Genomic DNA, 18,207 nt, shown 5'->3' with positions numbered 1-18,207 from the left:
AAGTCATTATGGGACCCGCTGATTTTCTTTCCGCAAATGGGAAACAAAAAACAAAACATTACAAGACGATCCACCCTGAAATAATCAGGACATACAGGGTTGCCTTCTATGGTTTGTTCTACAGCTGAAAAAAAAGGATAGGCTCTTTTTTTGCTTCTCATCCGTAAACACTCTGCATACTCTTTCACGTGATTCAGTTTATTTTGAAAGGTCTCAACAGGATCTTGAGGTTTATTCTGAAAGGTTTATGTAGAAATTAAACAAGCGGACACGCAATGGTTTTACCGTCGTTGTTGCTAAACCCATTCAGTGAAGCTTCTGGCACACAGTTGTTGTGCTGATGTTAATGCCAGAGGAGGTTTGGAAAACACTGCGCTTTTTGAGTCAACAGAGTGTTAACAACTATGATACACCAGGCAACCACCGCTCTGTAGCTTTACGTGGTCTGCTACTTTGTGACTGAGTTGCTGCCGTTCTTAAACACTTAAACTTTGCAAGAAATGCCAAAAAAGAATGCATTTCCATATCTACCCCTGCTGACTGTTTATTCCACTCGTTCGTGTTGCTCTTCTGCCACAACTTTTGTTTTCAGTGGACAGCTGGAGAGCTTAACACCGTCACTCATCTGGTATAACAGACTAAAGTCTCGACGCATAGAGAGGAAACCAGGCTTCTTTTGGAACAATGCTTCGTTGATCAAAGAGCTAATTTGCCAAAGAGAGAATATTCCTTTGAGGTTCTTTGTAGAGATATCACTGCCTTATGTGCAAGTCTGAGAGCAGCAGGAGAAACATAATGTTCCCTGCCATGGATAGACTGGAACAAGAGATCTCCAAGTTCATAAACTAAGTCTCAAATGTATTATGAATGGAGAGGCTCCATATTTTGAGTCTGGATGGTGTCACTCACAGCTCAACAGTTTCTTAGCCATGTTAATCTCATAAAATATTCATTAGGCTCGGTATACATCAGCGACTTAAGTTTAGGAATTCTGTGTCAGTGCAGACCCATGTGCTCTAAGTGATGATGCATACAGGAAATGAATGTAGGGGTTTTGGAGTTGAGATACAATTTAGAGTAGCTTTGTGATCTAATTAAGTAGCTGTGGGAGGAAGACATACTGCATATCTGTACATTTGTGCCAAGAAGTGAAGGCCTCGAAATATGCCCATTCCCCCTTATGTGAATCGTGCCAATTCTGTTATATAAGCAAAGACAGACTTGGGAATATTTTTTCTTTTCAATATTTAATGCTTGCAACCAATTTATATTCAGTTCATGCTCCTGCATGCGCGCACACACACAAATTGAAGCCTCTGTTGCTGCCCTTGTTTTTAACATGTTTTTTATGTACCCTTTCTGTGAAAGGCCATTTTTAATGACTCATTATGCCATTTATCTTGAAGTGTGCTATGGAAGCAGCGTTTGCAGCTGTACTAGGGGCTGTCTGTGGCAGTTACAAAAGCCACTTAAGTTTGACAGAACACAGGCCTCAAACTTGTTTTTACCTAAATCCGGGGTTTACGCGCAAACTCTGCTCAGGCTTTAAGACTGAAAGAGAGTGGAGGTTGTGTCTGCCAGCCATATCCCTTCTGGTGAGATGAGATTAGCTGGAGCTCTTTGTCTGTGTTTTTGGGTGTGAATACATATTTCCCTTTTTATTTGGGTCTCCATTAGTTATCATTGTCAAACCAAACCTTGTTCCACTGTTCAGAAGCTTCTGTACACGTGCACGCTCATGTGTCCATGTTCCCACTGGCATTTTTGTGACTGGGTGCATCCATGTTTGCATGCTTGTGTGCATTTCCCACTTTTGTTCACACATGCAGGTGTGTGTCATGCACCTGCAAGTGTCTTTGTGTAGAGGCAGTTGGCCTTGAAGGCTAGGGGAGGTCTGGCAGTGCTCAGGGGCTCTTTATTTCCCAAAGAGGTGACCTTCATAATCAGCCGTGCTCAACCCTTCTGCTCAGGGCTTCTTCCAAGAAGGACTTAGCCTAAGGGTGCCACACCACCAGCCACCCCTTCAACCTCTCTCCCCAAACCCTCAAATCCAAATCTTTGCCTCAGCCCTCTGGCCCTCTACAACCTTGACAGAAAGGAGCTTGACTTGGCCTTTCAGCAAGGAGAGGTGAACAATAGCTGTCAGTCATCAAAGCTGGACACGCTACGGTTGAGGATTTGGACTGATAGTGGAACCAGGATAGGAATTAATATAGAAACTATGACACTCTATCATACTGTATATAGAGTGAGCATTTAAGTTGACAAAAAAAAGTCTGAAAGGAATGCTGATTGTTTTGTATCTGCATCATTTACATCTTTCATTTGGCTTGAAAAGCTTTTATTTCCAAGAGTTTTTAGAAAAGCTGGTTATAGTCATGTGCACAGAGACTTCTTTCAGTCTCTACTGCTGTTTGCTATTTCAAGTTGCTTTGTTTCACTCGTTATTCTGCAGTGAGCAGCGTTTGGCGCTTTAGACAGATCAGCAAGATTGAGTTTCTCTGCCATAACTCTTTGTTTAAGTAACAGCCAGAGGATCACCTGCACACACTTTTCTGTGTTAACATATGGGTAGGGATGGTCTTTAAACCAACTACCCAGTGCTTTCACTGTCAGCCTCACTAATTTAACATGGAATATATAATGAGCGATGGAACCACTAATTATAGCAGAACATGCTGACATCTGTAAGCATTACAACTGCACTCTTAGAGCTTACCTGACACGTCCACGCCAGGCGCTACACTGCAAACTCAACAGTTCCTGTAACGATTTCAGATGGAATACTATTGCGTGTCAGTAGAAACATTTGTATTGTTAAATATTTTTTCCAGGCATATCATATGCATCTGTACCCCTCTCACCTGTTTTTTGTTTCAGGTATTGAAATCTTAGCATTGCTGCTTGATCAGTCTGTTAAAAGTGATGGTAGTGGGTAGTAACAGGTTGACCACAGTTTACCTTTAGAACTAGCTTAATTCTTTGTGGAAACGTTTAGAGGAGATTGATCCATACTGACATGATAGCATCACACTGCTGCACATCCATGATGTGAATCTCCTAAGATGCAGCAGAGACATTTGCAGTTGTGACCTTGAGCATTAGCTTTGGTTATTGTGGTAGTCTGCACTCTGACCTAGTCCTACACGTAAACCCTGGCTAGTAAAAGCCTATCCAAACTTTTAACAAGAAAGTGAACAGAGTGCACATTCTGACGTGACTTGTTGGAATGAAATAAGTGTCATGTGAGACCTAGTTTTTAATTGACTGCCTGTTTTTATTTTAGGCCATATGGTTTTCCTCCAGATTTCATATACTGTTTTCTTACCTTAATTGGTCAGTTTCTCAATCTAACCTCTGTTTGATCCAAAGCCTTTCAAGGGAAATGAATTAATTTGTATTTGCATAGCCCAATGTCACAAATTTTCCACAGAGGGCTTTGCAAATTATTCCGCATTTCTTCTATGCTTTAACCCCTGATTAGAATAATTGGGGGAAGAACTCGCCTGTAAGAGTTTGAATAGTGAGGGAAAAACTCAAGTATTCATTTAATGCTCTTCTTCTTTCTTCCAGTGTAAAGGGAATATCTTTTGGTTTTCAGTTGGTATTCAGGCAACATGCTGGGGGGTTTTTTGCCTTTGAGAAACTGTGACAAAGCCCTTGAAGTTTTAAAGCTACCTCCTCTGCTCTGATCCATGCAGGTGAGGCCCATGATAAGGACGTCCAAGTTGTGGAGCTGCCCATAGTGGACAGTCTCCACCCTCGCCCTCCATACCTGCCCCTTGCGATCCCCGAGGACCTGGCCCCACGCTTGCAGCGTCTGCACGGCGACCCGTCCGTATGGTGGGTGTCCCAATTTGTCAAGTACCTGGTGCGTCCTCAGGCGTGGCTTGAGAAGGAGATCCAGCAGACCACTGCCAAGCTGGGCTTCAAACACCCCATAATTGGGTAAATATGTCCAGCTTTCTTGTCTGTATGTGCATGTTACTTTGCCGCTAAGTAATAATGGCTTTTTTTCTCTATAGCATTGCTCTACAGTAAACGAAATGAGAGAAAACAAAGACATAGCTGTGAGAGCTGTGGTGGAATACAAACACTGCTTTGGGTGAGGTTAATATGAGGTTAATAGAATAGTATTAAAATTAACTTAATTTGATAATCGTGTTTTGTTTGCTTATTTTTATTTATTTATTTTCTCTTACCTTCACCCTTAGAATGCTTTTGCTTTTTCCATTACCACACCGTCAATACTCAGACATCTTATATTCATGCAAATCAGCCTATTTAAAGAAATGTCATCACTCAGTACCCATCACTGAGTGTTTTTCTAATAGCAGTCGCATGCTATACCGGAGTGTCTCATTTTTATTGTAATGGCCCTATTACTAAATCCATGGAGAATACTGATTTGATATTTTGACTTATAAATATAAATAAATGCTAAAGGTGTGTGTGATTTCAGAATCAGTCAAACCTGACAAGAAAGCAGTACCTTTACAACGGTATTAAAAACGAGTGGCCTGGCAGCTTTTCTTTTACCTTCATCAGTCCTTGTTACCTAAAGGTTAAGCCTGGCTATTTTTATTTGTTGTTATGCTGAAGGAAGTCATAAAGAAAAATGAATCTATTCCACTAGCATGTGTTGTATGTAGCTTTCCACAATGAAGTTGAGAAATTATGCTCAAGCATCCTTTTTTATTATTGTTATTATTCTTTTAGCTATTTAAGATGCTGCATTTCAAAGTTTACTGTATGATCATTTGAGTGAAAAATCTTTGCGTTTTGGATTTGGCACATGTAGACGAAGGCCTTCTGTGGCTACCTGCTTGTCATGAAATGTTAGCAAACCAAAAAGAGAACTTCTAACAGCTGTTGTCTGACAGCCCTAATGTTTTTTGGGGTAAATTAGTTCGTCCATGTTTGGACATTTGTGTTGTAAACGCGCAAATCAGTCCGTGCGTGATTACATTGCACCGCCCATCAAAAAGTCTGCGCGTGCGCGAACATATCGCCCATCGTCGATTATTGGACTGATGATTGTCGGTTGAAAAATTTGTACATATCGCCCAACCCTAATTCATAATACTGAATACATTACAACTACCTGTTTACTATAAACTATAGTAGCATATGTAACATTCAGGGGAGCTTACAAACAAAATTTGGGAAAATGTTTTTCAGAAGCATTATGATATTCCACAGTTTCTTCTTGGCATCTCCCGGAGCATTGGAGAGCATTGTATGGTTCATATTTCAAAATGGTCATTAGTTATCTTTTACTAGACTTTGGTGCAGCCATTTCAGCTCCTCTCCCTACCGTTAAGACTCCTTTCTTTTGATTGGCTGTCCACTGCAAACAGAAGGTTTGAACGTCAAGTGAGTGGGGCTTAATAATAATAATAATAATGGATTGGATTTATATAGCGCTTTTCAAGGCACCCAAAGCGCTTTACAATGCCACTATTCATTCACACACTGGTGGAGGCAAGCTACGGTTGTAGCCACAGCTGCCCTGGGGCAGACTGACAGAAGCGAGGCTGCCATATCGCGCCATCGGCCCCTCTGGCCAACACCAGTAGGCGGTAGGGTAAAGTGTCTTGCCCAAGGACACAACGACCAGGACAGAGAGCCCGGGGATCTAACCGGCGACCTTCCGGTTACAGATACGCTTCCCAACCCCCTGAGCCACGGTCGCCCCATGGAAACAGTCATGTGACCTTATTGAGGATATCCTCTATCACTGGCATCATTCGAACCCGGGAGAAGAATAAAAGTACTGAGTATTTGGGGCAGTCGGAAGCCTGACTTTTATCTCACAGGGATTACTTTTACATCCAATGACCTCATTAGTTAAAACCTGTTTAATATGAACATCCGCCACTGTCACAGTACATATACAACAGAAAAATTATCGGTCCTCTTAAAATTTGACATTTACGAGGTTACAAATATTTAAATATTACTTTTTAGGAAACTTGGCATCAGCTGTGCAGATGAGATGAGAGCATCTTTGCCAAATATGTCATCAGCAGGTCTGATTTCAGTCATCGATAATGTGTTCGCTTTTATTCTTAATGCTTAGTGTTGTGCCACCTCCAGAGATTTGGCTCGCAATGCTTGATAGTGATTTGATACTCCTTATTGTCCAGCGCAGCATTGTTGAAAAGCATTCACAAGTATGACGAGATCCGTTCCCACGAGGGCCACTCCTTTGTGGGAACGCTCACAGTACTGTAAGCCACTTTTGACAGCAGCCTTCTAAGAAATGGGTTAGACATGTAGCTGTTTATTTACTTGTTTACTTTTCTCTGTATCCCTGTCAGGCACTCAGTCAACCAACATCCATGTGCTGTCTGCCAGCCCCTCTTGGCTCATAAATAATTCCTTCCTGCACCACTTCAAACCTGGATCAAATGAGACTTTGCGAATATATCTCGGCAGTTGTTTTAACCCTCTTGGTCTAGAAGTAGGGAGGAGGATTTTTATATATTAGGACAAGACACATAATCACTAGTAAGCTGTCAGTCATCTGAAAGTATGTGAAATGAGTGCCAGGCACTTTGCTGAGATCATCTTGAAATTCTGCTCCATCCCACGAGACTGACTCCTCCGCCTGGTGAAGGAAGTAGTTCAAAATAAAATTAAATTTAAAAAAAAAAAGCTAAGAGATATCTTCTAATATTTTTTGAAGTCAACCTGCATTAGTTCTGTCATCCTCTTCATAACTCTCACATCCATATGTTCCTAGTCTTTTGTGCCAGCTTCTCGGCCTTCATAACGTCTCTTTTTTCTTCTTTACATTTTGCTGCAAGCGAGCTTCCCAGGTCTCCTCACTTTTCCTGTCCTGCTTTAGTTCTCACTCCGGCTTGTTCCACTCACTCTCTTTCTTCCTCCGACTCTCTGTCCTTATTCTTTGTGGGCTTTTTTTTAACTTCTCTGCCTTTCATCACCCCTGCCACTGTGTCTCATTCTCCCCGTCCTCTTTTAGCCCCCCGCCCCTTCCTTTTTCACTTTTCTTTTTCAAATTCAGTGACTCATCCCAGCGTAGTCAATCTCTATGGGCTCAAAATGTGGTCATAAATATTTTGTACTTGTAATTCAGGATTTGTATGTGTAAAAAAGATTTGTGTGTGCGTAAAAAAGATTTGTGCGTGGACTTAGCCAAAAAAATCCCCTGCAAGTTACAAGTACGAATTCTGACCCTATTTTTCTTCCTTTCATCTGATTGGTCAATGTCATGTCAATCACAAATGTAACTGTAATACCCTTCAAGGACCTGCCGTTCAAAAAAAGCGCCCCTCCGACAGCCAAACCCATCTGTTCTCTGATTGGATTGTTACATTTGTGATTGACATGACATTGACCAATCAGATGAAAGGAAGAAAAATAGGGTCAAAAGTCCACACACAAATCTTTTTTACGCACACATAAATCTTTTTACACATACAAATCTTTTTTTACGCACACACAAATTCTGTTTACACATACAAAACTGATTAACAAGTACAAAATATTTATGACCACATTTTGAGCCCATAAATCTCTACCATCTTCTCACATCCGCTCATTTATGATTGTTCTTCTGTCTTCATTTGTTCATTCTGCTCCAGGAGTTTTCCCGTTTTTATGCTTCTCCCTCACTTCTTCCTCATGTTCCCAAGGCATAGATCTATACCCACAATTCTCTCATCATTTTCCACACATCTCTATCACAGTTCTTTGTGTTCCCCCCTCCCTACACACGTATATCCCACCCTTTTCTCCCTACATATCGCTGGGGAAAAGGGTTATTGAAATGAGGCGCTGGGTAGAACAAAGTTTTTATTCCTTTTCCCCCCTCTTCCCTTCTCAGCTCTTGATATAGCCACTCCACTGTGTAGTGATGTTACAACAAAGTGCCTGTGTGCTTCTATCAGCACTGTGGGGGAAGGCATTATAAGTGTGTCTGTAGAGTGGGGGGTTGGTGGATGTAAGATGTGAAAGTTGGACTGAAAGGAAAAGGCAAGAGGGCGGCACTGGTGGGAAAGGCTAGGGTTGATGGAGAGAGTACCAAGAGGGGATAGAAAGGCAGCTTGTCCCCAGAGCAACCAGCAACTGCCAGCCGACCTCACGTGCCTCAGCCACCACACCACCACTCATGCCCCGCTGCTCCCTTTGGATGCGAGCTGCAGAAAAGCTGGAAGCCACGGACTAAAAGCAGCAGGTCCGGCTTGCTGCGATTTAATATTAGAGGTACAGAGAGGGGAAAAAAGCAAGTGGGAACACTGCCACTACTGCAGATACAGAGGGGTTCCCAAGTGGTGAATTTACCATGAAGCCTTGTGTCATGTGTATTCTGTTTTTCCTTTTCTTTTTTTTGTAACAGCTTCTATTAGACTGCACACATTTAAAACCTATCAGCTCATTGTAAACTCAGGCTAAAATATATCTTTTGGAACAAACATTAAAAAAAAATCAATAATACAAAAATCTACATGAAAAAAAGCTGCTTCAGATATTTTTCACTGACATTTTTTCTGTCCTTAAAGAGACTCTAGTGTATAAACAGCAGCATATTTTCTTTTTATTCAACTTTTTTAAAGCTTTTTGGTTCCTTTGAAAATTACCTGGATTGTTTTTAATCTATCATCTATTACTCGTGAAGTAGCATCTTTTTTCCCTTTTTTGTGTTGGCGGTAATCTCATAATAGATGACATGCTAACAAATTTTAAAATGTGCTCATATGAAAAGCAAAACTGTAGTTTCCCGGGCCTTTCATATATATTATACATATCTGAGTTGATCTATTTTCTATATAAGGTCTGGTGTACACTAAAGGGAAAGTATAACCTTTTTTGTTTCATGAGTGCTCACCGAGCGTGATCTGGATCATGATATGACCATCACAGTCACCAAATATTCATCCATTAAAGTCATTTAGGGGTGATATAATAGCACTACCCACACTACCCATCACCAAATTGCCAACAGAGAATATAATTTAGTCTTTCATAGAGGCTTACTGTAGCACTGACAGCTCATTAGGATACTTGATGATGGCATTATATTTAATTTGTCATAATCTATAATTATGAGCACTGGAGATAAATCTTAATAACAACTTTGACATGTTTTGGTGTCAAAGTACAAGTTGCATCAGCGGTGATTCTACAGCTTTTGTGTATGTAATTATCATATGAGCTGTTTTCTAAAGATTCAAATGTTAATAGCAGCTACAGTTCCAAAGCCCAGCAGCCCAGAGCTCCGGTGGGCAGAGTACTGAGGTCATACTCAAACAAATAATTCATTTTGTCTGTATGCTATTGTCGTAGTCTGCCAGGATCAGCGCTTGCTGCGTCTAGGGTGCGGGTGTTTGATGTCTATAATGTATGTTTTTACACCCACCGTGAGAATTAGTCTGCCTTGGCAATATTGTATGAATAGGGAGGAGTGAATTGAATTATTGTGGCAGTTGTGTGGGAGAGCGCTGGTGGGATTGGGGGGGCTAAGAGCAAAGCAGTACCTCACAGCGGCCTCTGCCGCTCTGACAGAGAGAGAAAAGAGCGAGATAAAACGAGGGTTTGTGGGAACAAAAAAACGGGAGACATGAAAGAAGAGCAGGAGCAGGAGAGAGGCACCGTAACAAAGGATGGGAAAGCCTGATGTCGAGACCTCTGTCCGATCAGAGACATCGACGCTGAATGAAAGACTCACGGCGCCCATTCACCTGCTGTTCTCACCTCCATTCTGTGGGTTTCATTGCCACGTAAATAAAGGCGAGCAAACTCAATAGTTACTGATTGATCTGTGGCCAGCGGTAGAAATTAGAGACAAAGTGTTTATTCTCTCAACGTCTAACTTTTTCTACTTCTGTTTCATTCTCACAAAAGAGATCAAGGCAATCGGGAGGTCACAGAACTTTTTCAACTCCCAAAGCAGCTGAGAGATCCCGAATAAGTGGAAGTAAAAGACTAATAGGTTTCACCTAGGTGCCTCTGACTGTAGATTTTGCAGTGGAACTGCTTCTTGTCCAGCAGCAGACAGCTGGTTGTACTGGCCAGCTCCCATAGCGGAATTATATTAATGTGGAAAAGGCACACATGTTTGCCCCACCCCCCAAAAAAAGAAGTGAACACTTAAAATGTCTTTTTCTCCAGTCTCATATTTATAAATTTCATTTTCTCCCTGAGGGCAGAAGTCACAATGTAGATATAGCTGGGTAGCTGTGTAAGTGAATAGTTATGGTTGGAATAAAATTGTGTTTCTGCACCCATCAGGTTGACAGATGGTTTTGTGTCCGAGGAGGAGTTCTCATCGTTTGTTCCGTTTTCAAGCTGTGCTCTTTTTGTCAGATGTACAGCAGTGACAGCACTCTCTCTTTGTCCTTTCTTACTGGAAGCGAGGACAAGGATACTTTAAAAAAAAAAAGAAAGAAAGAAAGGAATAAAAACAGCTGGGTTGGTTATTGCTCTTTCTGTCCATTTTTCTGTCTCGCTACATCCTTTAAACTCCTCTCTTGTCACTGTTGGCCTTTCTTGTTTACTTTGTCTCTATCCTAGCATTTTTTTTGTGGGTGTGCATTTACACTAACAATGGAAAGATTCCCCAAACATGCCGTTAAAATAAAAGTGCTGTTTCCTTTTTACGTTTGCAGCAGAATAAATGCAGTTGTGAACAAAACATGAATTTACTGTTATTTTGAGATCGGTGTGGATTTAAAACTAGGTTTCGTCAATGACGGTAACACAAAAAAAGTGTATTTTCTTTTCTCGTCACGACCGTGTGCTTCTTTTCCCCCCGACTGTTATTGGCTTCTAACCGTTTTGAAAATAAATCCCTTAACTTTGTCACCTCAGTTAATCTGAATGTTTTCCATTCCTCATTATTAGGAACTTTGGTCATATCTATTGAACATCCATCAGCATTGCAGTCCTGTGAAAGTTTTCACTGGACTCTATGCAGTCTTTTTCAGCCACTCTGTTGTAGATTTACTCCTGTGCTTATGACCATTGTCCTGATGCATGACTCGGGACGGCCAAGCTTTTGGTGTCATACATGTGGCCTCTTTCACTCTTAAATACTTTGGTAGGAGTTCATTATCATGGCGCCGTGTTTTATGGTCAAACATCTCCACTTTTATTTGTCTAAAGGACATTTTTCCAGTCTTGTGGTTTGTGCGTTTTCCTAGAAACCCTTCAAGATGAGCCATACTTGTCTTTTTCTCATATTTTGGTGACAGCTCCACACTAGCGAAATGCCACAACCTGTGCTCTTTATAGAGGCAGCCGCATGTGGTGATGATCAATAAACCAGGTTCATCTGATTATCACACTTGGTTGCTACTTGCACTTGTAATTCCTTTGGAAGTCATAAGAGTTTAGGTTCCCTGAATGTGTTTAAATATAGACGTGTTTTTTCTTTATTTATTTATTTAGTTTTGGGGGTTTTTTGTAAGGCGCAGTAAAAATATTGTGATCAATCGCCGGAATCTTCAAAATACTTCAGCAGTTGTACATGTTCCAGTTATTGTAGATTACATTTTTAGCTTAGTCAACCAGTAACCAGTATTGAAACAAAATATGTTCCTCCGGCAATGTAAGCACAAGAACTAGGCACCGTGTAACGCAATTATGAGTTGCACCATCATAACTGTGTTACGACTGTTTTATGGCCTGGAGAGAAAATGCCGAACGTTTCAACACAGACTTCATTCAAGATATCAGAAAGCCAAGCAAATAACCAGTTTAATGCAATGAAAAACCTTTTGATTAGTCGTAACTTAATGGTGTAAGTTTAACATAGATGACTAATTTGTTGCCCTATCTTTGTCTCTCTCTGTCTCCAGAGTCCATGTGAGGAGGACAGATAAAGTGGGGACTGAGGCAGCCTTCCACCCCATAGAGGAGTACATGCTGCATGTGGAGGAGCAGTTCCAACATCTGGCCAGGCGTGTTCATGTCGACAAGAAACGGGTTTACCTAGCTACCGATGACCCATCTTTGCTGCAAGAAGCTAAGACCAAGTCAGTGTCTAGGAGTGTGTGCGTGTGTGTAATCTGTAAGAGTGTTTATGTCCGACTGATGCGTACGTGACAGCGTGTTTTTGTATCTGCCCGTGTTCATTTTGTTTCCTTAGTGTGTATTTGAAGTATTTATTTGTGTTTCCGTGTGCATATCACTTTCAGGTACCCAGACTATGAGTTCATTAGCGACAACTCCATCTCGTGGTCGGCCGGCCTCCACAACCGCTACACCGAGAACTCACTTAGAGGAGTCATTCTTGACATCCACTTCCTCTCCCAAACCGACTTCTTGGTCTGCACTTTCTCTTCGCAGGTCAGTTCACGCTTTCCAGTTCATTTTTGGAGAGAGCACGAAACGGTGTCTTTGATATGTTTTCACATGAAACTGAAGGTCAGGATGGATTTGATGTTGGGATGAAAGCAGCTCGGAGTAACTCGGAGAGCTGACTGGAATGTTGATGCTTTCAGACACGGAGGCGAGAAAGCAAATATGGTTGATGTGGAGTAAAAATAAACCTTGTAATCTGTCAGGATGTGCTGTTAACTATATTTCAAGTATTCTCAAGCTTACGCATAAAGGTTCTTTTCATAACCTGCGTAAAAGCTGCTTTATTGATAAGACCTGCAGCCTTTCTGTTGTCAGCATCTTATATTTCGCCTTTGTAGTGTGCTCGCACACTCTGAGGTGTAGTTTAGCTTTGGCCAAAACAATAACGAGGCATGGACGACACTTTCCCCGCACTATTATGTTGCCTGCGATTTGTTTTGTACACTAACTAAAAAAGTGTTTATACTATATACCCAAGTAGAAGTATATTGATAGTGAATTTGATTTGGCTGGCTTATAGCCAGCGCCTTACTTTGTTCTTGGCTAGTGCTGGAATAGTGAAATATATAAAATCAGCACCACTTAGCACAGGGGTGTCAAACTCAGTCACAGAAAATTAATACCTGGATCCAACTCAAACAGCCACACTGTGTTGATATTTATTGAAAAACATACTTGAATTTATTGTGTTTTTTCAGCTGTTCTTCTCCCAAGACTTCTTAGAATTCAGATTTAAGATCTAAACGGCTCTGAGAGAGCAAACAAACAGATGAGATCACATTAAAAATAAAAGATACATAAGTGACATTAGTTTTTGTGTCTTACTTTCTTTAAAGTCTGAGTCATTTCTAATGAAATTATTTTCTCACAGCTTGTAGGCGGAGCTGGGGCATCGTTTTGGCGATAAAACGTGGGAACTGCGCAGCGCCCACGTAGCCATACTTTGTCTTGAGTGTTTCACTAAACTGGAGTTTGATCAGTTTGATTTAAATGTTTGTAGGTGCTCTTTCCAGAATGACTTGCTGAGAAAGTGAAACTTACTTTTCTGGGCAAATCTCCACGTGCAAATCTTCATGTACTATGCATGCTCAGTTTTTTTTCAGCAAAACGTCCACTTGTAGCAAATGTAGCAGTAGAGATCTGTTTTGTCATTGATTGGCAGCATGCAGGAAGAGACCAGCGTTTCCCGCTTTTCCCACATTTTAAGAGCTCCGACTGCAGCGTACATGTCCATACTCACACGGTCCCGCTCCCGAAGCCGGAGGTTTAGCGCTTTGAGATGTTTCATTATGTTGCACAGAAACCCCAACTCACACTGCCACTTTTCATGTCAGAGCTCTGTGGCGTCTCTCCCCTTGCTTTCCATGTACTGACAAATTTCCTCAGACAACTCGAAACATCTGTTCAGCACTTTCCATCGGCTTAGCCATCGCACCTCAGTGTGACGGGGCTTCACGTTGGGAGCTCACCTCCTCCAGAGGTGATGGAAATTAGCGACGATTCAAACCTTTGGCTCATGTAAAGTAAACTGTGGGTGTTGCTGTGCTCATTACATGTTTAGTTTTTAAGAGTTTTACCACACAAACCTTCCTGGTGTGTGACGCAGTGTGCAGTTTTTCTTTCAGCATGCTCACACGGCTGCTCTTCTCTCTGCACATAGCGGGCACTCCTGTCTGCTTAAGCTTCACCTCAAAAACTGCTTGCTTTTTGACTTTGACACATGACATTGTGCACTTTAACCATATTTTGGTTCAAAAACTCAACTTCAGTAAATGCTGCGATGTAGTTATTTCTTCCACCACAGTAAATCTGTTACAGCAGCTTTACTTTGAGATTTGGTTTTTGTCTGCTGTGACACCAGACTATTTTTTTCTTTTTCTTTTTTTTGTTTTTAACTCTTCTACCTTCTGGAGTTTCTGCTGTATGTGCACACCCCAGTGCTTGTTTTGGTGCTTCGTTTGCTCATGTCGTCTGATGGTATTTTCTTTCATTTTTCCACATGAGCTCCACACATAAAGGATAAACCTGTTTGTCTTATGTTATTGAGCAGATGCTCTTCCTCCCACCTGTATTTAAAGTCCGGCTTTTGTTCGTTCATTTCTTTAACTCAAAACAACTGGACAATCACAGGACTCTGCTTATGTCAATCAAGAGTCAGGAGGCCATAATTAACATGCCAACATACCAGCTATCGCAATACAGCCTGGGTGTAGTCCAACTGGTGTGCTTGTGCATGAGAGACGCATTATAGCTGGCACTTTATATAACTTAAAGGACCACAGGCCTTGCATTTAGCATGTGGGATTTAGCATTTAGCATACTACATACCATATTATGATGATAGCGTTAGCTTTCCCCATGTAGCATTTACCCTCTGACTGGATTTTTTTTTTTTTTTTTTTTAAATCAAAAACATTAACAAATACACATGACTTCATGCTTGGATTGCATGACGTTTTCTACCATATTGGGGATTGAGCACCTCAATATGAACCCACCAGTCACTAGGGAAGATCATGTATTTCCAGACTAACTGACAAATGTATCCTCGAGGTTCTTGGCTGTCACTCGGTGAAGCCGGTCATATTATGGTTGTTTAGTTTTCATGGAAGCCACTGACTTATTTGCAAACACTTGCTAACTACCAGCCTTTTGACTTTAAACAATGTAACACAAACCAGAAATGTAGCCAGCACATTTTAAAAGGCAAAACTTTTATTTTGAAGGGGAATTTTTCTCCATCTCTGGTTTGGATCATGCTTATCACAATTTCACTGGTGTGTTTGTAGAGAAGTCTGCTTTTTTTCATTCAAACTACAGGCGAGCGTGCAAATCTGCTAGCAAGCAAAGCAATCACGAGGAGGTTTGTGCCAACATGTCAGGGAATACACATTTTTCCATAGCAACCAGTGGTTTCTAGGGAGTTACTGACTGGTCTCTAGGTCTGTGTAATAGAGGCTTTACCAGGTGATTTCCTAGCATAATACTTGCAAACCAGACTGGGAATTCACATTTTCTGTCATGTAGTGACAGTAATAGAAGGATGTTCGTGGTCCAGGAGTCTATAGTGATTAATGGACTCCACATCAACAAGCTGTCGTTAGCTAGCATTGCTCACTATTGACACCACTGCAGAGCTGAAGCGCCACGGCACTCTGGAGCAAGCATTAAATTCCTGTTCTTTGCTTATCCACAAATTAATGCTCCTTACACTGAGATCAGTCCAAAGTCGGTGAGAGGCACCTGAGAGAGTCGGTACACATTCATAAATGTGCTGTAGGAATAAAAAGTCAAAAGTCAAAAATGTGAGGAAGCTGTCGAATTTATCAGTGTGAAACACTTTGATAATCAGTCATGTGGTCACCAACAAACACACAGTTCCCATCCATAAGTCACTTACCATGTTCTATGTCTCTTTGGCTAGGACTGAAAATGTATATGTCGAAGTCCCTCTTCGTCTTTCAACACGATTATCACCAAGACGGCTTGAGATCTTGAGCATGTATGGATGTTTCTATAAAAATAACACCTGGCTGTGCTTCTGTTTCAGGTCTGCCGTGTGGCTTATGAGATTATGCAGACACTGCATCCAGATGCCTCCTCCTTCTTCTACTCTCTGGATGACATCTACTACTTCGGAGGTCAAAACGCCCACAATCAGATTGCCGTCTACCCCCACCAGCCCCGCAATAGCGAGGACATTCCCCTGGAGCCCGGCGACGTGATCGGCGTGGCCGGGAACCACTGGGACGGCTACTCCAAAGGCATCAACCGCAAACTGGGCCGCACCGGCCTCTACCCTTCCTACAAGGTCAGAGAGAAAATCGAGACCGTGAAGTACCCGACGTACCCCGAGGCAGACAAACTGCTCAACTCTCAAAATAAGTAAAAGAAGAAATGATCGAAAAAAAATTAAGAGAAGGAGTGAGGAAAAAAAACATGTAGTCTCCGATTCCAGAGAAGGAGGCTGCTTTTGTACAGAAGAGAGAGGCGTACTTAGTGCGCTAAGCTGAGAAGAAAAGAGGAAGCCTGTACCCAGGGGTGATAGGAATGCGAATGCACTCTGTGTGTTAATGCGTGAGCGTGAATGTGTGTGTATGTGGGAGAGAACGCGTGTGCGCACTTGTGTAAATGCCTGTGCATATGTCAGGTCATGGAAGACTTGCACCCTACCACTACTCCCCCGCCTGACGTTCTGATATCGGGTCCGTAGACATTTAGACGTGAACATTGATTTTAAATAAAGCAAGAAAACAATTAAAAATCTACACAACCGACCGAGCTGTCTCTCTCCCGAGACGGCGCCGGGACTACTGTAGAGTGAGCTTCGAATCAATGACTGAGGAGAAAAAAAATGACAAACTGGAAAAGAAGTGTTTTGATTTTTTTTTTTTTTAATTTAATTATTTTCAGTGGTTTTGATTCTAATCTTGCCTTTTTTTGTTGTTCGTTTTCTCTTGTTTTTGTTTACTGAATGTACTGGACCCTCTTCTCGCCACGCTCACCGCACCTACACCCCCCTCGATCCCCTTCCTCCTTTACCCCTCTTACTGTGCTTCCTCCATCTCGTCTCTTCACGTGCAATTAATTTTACAATACCATGTTGTGCTTTTATCAAGTGTCTTTTTAAGGTCTTAATTTTGTATGTATGGGGCTTGTGCATTGTATACTGTACTGTGTCCGTGTGTGTGTTGAAAGAGAGGATGAATGGGTGCGATCAAAGTGTGCCTGTGTGTGCTGTTTAAATCTAAGGGGCCATGTCATGACCAGGTGCCTGGTTACTGGTGAGCAGTTTTGGGGGGTTTTTTTGTTGTTTTTTTTATTTCTTCCTTCCCCGAATGAATGTTTGTGCAGTTGAGACTGGCAGCGACAGTGGGGACTGTCCTCATCCCCTCAGAACAACGGGGAACGCCAGTCACTCCGCCGGTAACGAACAATGGTAAAATTATGTGGAGTGTGGTGAACTCACAGTGCACGCGCACAGACACCCACGCAGACACAAGAGCCGTCCCGGGGCTCACCAAACGAAGCACTCCACTGAGAAAATGTCCTTTTCGGCATCTTTGCTGTTTCTTCTGTCCATCTGTTTTTCTTTTTGTTTGTTGTTTGTTTTTTAAAATTTTAACATTGCTATTTTAAAATAAATGAGGAAAATATGCCTATGTTGAAAATAATAATGATATGTCATATCAAAATTCCCCATCATGAAGGCTTTTTTGTTTTTCATAACTTATGTTCTTGGGCATTGTCTTTGATAACCACAGATCGAATAAACTTGAGAAACCAACACTGCATTTTTTTCCCCTCTGGTCTGGTTCTGTTCACCATCTGCTCCTCCGTCTCTTAACTCTCAACAAGCGCTTCACTCAATCAGGCTAAACATGCTTCAGCTACACTGCACTCATTACAAGCTGAGAATCGAGGCTTCATATTCTGAAGGGCATCTATCCATTTTTCGAGAGCATAACTCATCGCCCGAAGTTGATCTTTCAGTATCTCCTTTAAAAAAATTTAAAAAAAAACAGGAGAACCTTGACTCTTATCGGCGCAACTTGTGCTGAACATTGGGGGGGGGTCAAGATCGCTGTCTAAGTAAATAAATAAAATCTGGGTAAATTCCCAGATGATTAAACATGCAACTATTTTGCTGGTAATACCTCAAATTAGTGAAGAAAATCAACAGCCTATTTATGCAAGATGATTCATAATTTTATTGAGGGGGTTATATTGGTTGGGTCTGATTATTGGGGGGGGGCCCCCCTAACCCCCCTGGAAGTTACGCCCCTGCCAACTCTCAAAGTCAGCGGTCTCCAACCCCCGGGCCTCGGACCAGTACCGGTCCGTGAGTCGTTTGGTACCGGGCCGCGAGAGTTGAGG

The 18,207-nt window shown here is 41.8% G+C and overlaps 1 protein-coding gene across 1 annotated transcript in view; it reads left to right on the top strand.

The window, feature by feature from the left end:
- The window catches only part of fut8b (fucosyltransferase 8b (alpha (1,6) fucosyltransferase)), a 91,236-nt gene extending 73,612 nt beyond the window's left edge, over positions 1–17,624 (top strand). Inside the window, exons 7-10 of the mRNA XM_005921515.3 lie at positions 3,702–3,948; positions 11,826–12,002; positions 12,165–12,315; positions 15,881–17,624. Coding sequence (XP_005921577.1) covers positions 3,702–3,948; positions 11,826–12,002; positions 12,165–12,315; positions 15,881–16,219 — 914 coding nt within the window. The 3' untranslated portion in view covers positions 16,220–17,624. The remainder of the gene's footprint in view (positions 1–3,701; positions 3,949–11,825; positions 12,003–12,164; positions 12,316–15,880) is intronic.
- The last annotated feature ends 583 nt before the right edge of the window (positions 17,625–18,207 follow it).

Source organism: Haplochromis burtoni, unplaced genomic scaffold, assembly GCF_018398535.1.
Source record: "Haplochromis burtoni strain Fernald_Lab_line unplaced genomic scaffold, NCSU_Asbu1 Contig_47, whole genome shotgun sequence".
Classification (NCBI taxonomy): Eukaryota; Metazoa; Chordata; class Actinopteri; order Cichliformes; family Cichlidae; genus Haplochromis; species Haplochromis burtoni.
The sequence above is the reverse complement of the archived record's forward strand: the minus strand, read 5'-3'. Positions and strand labels throughout refer to the sequence as shown.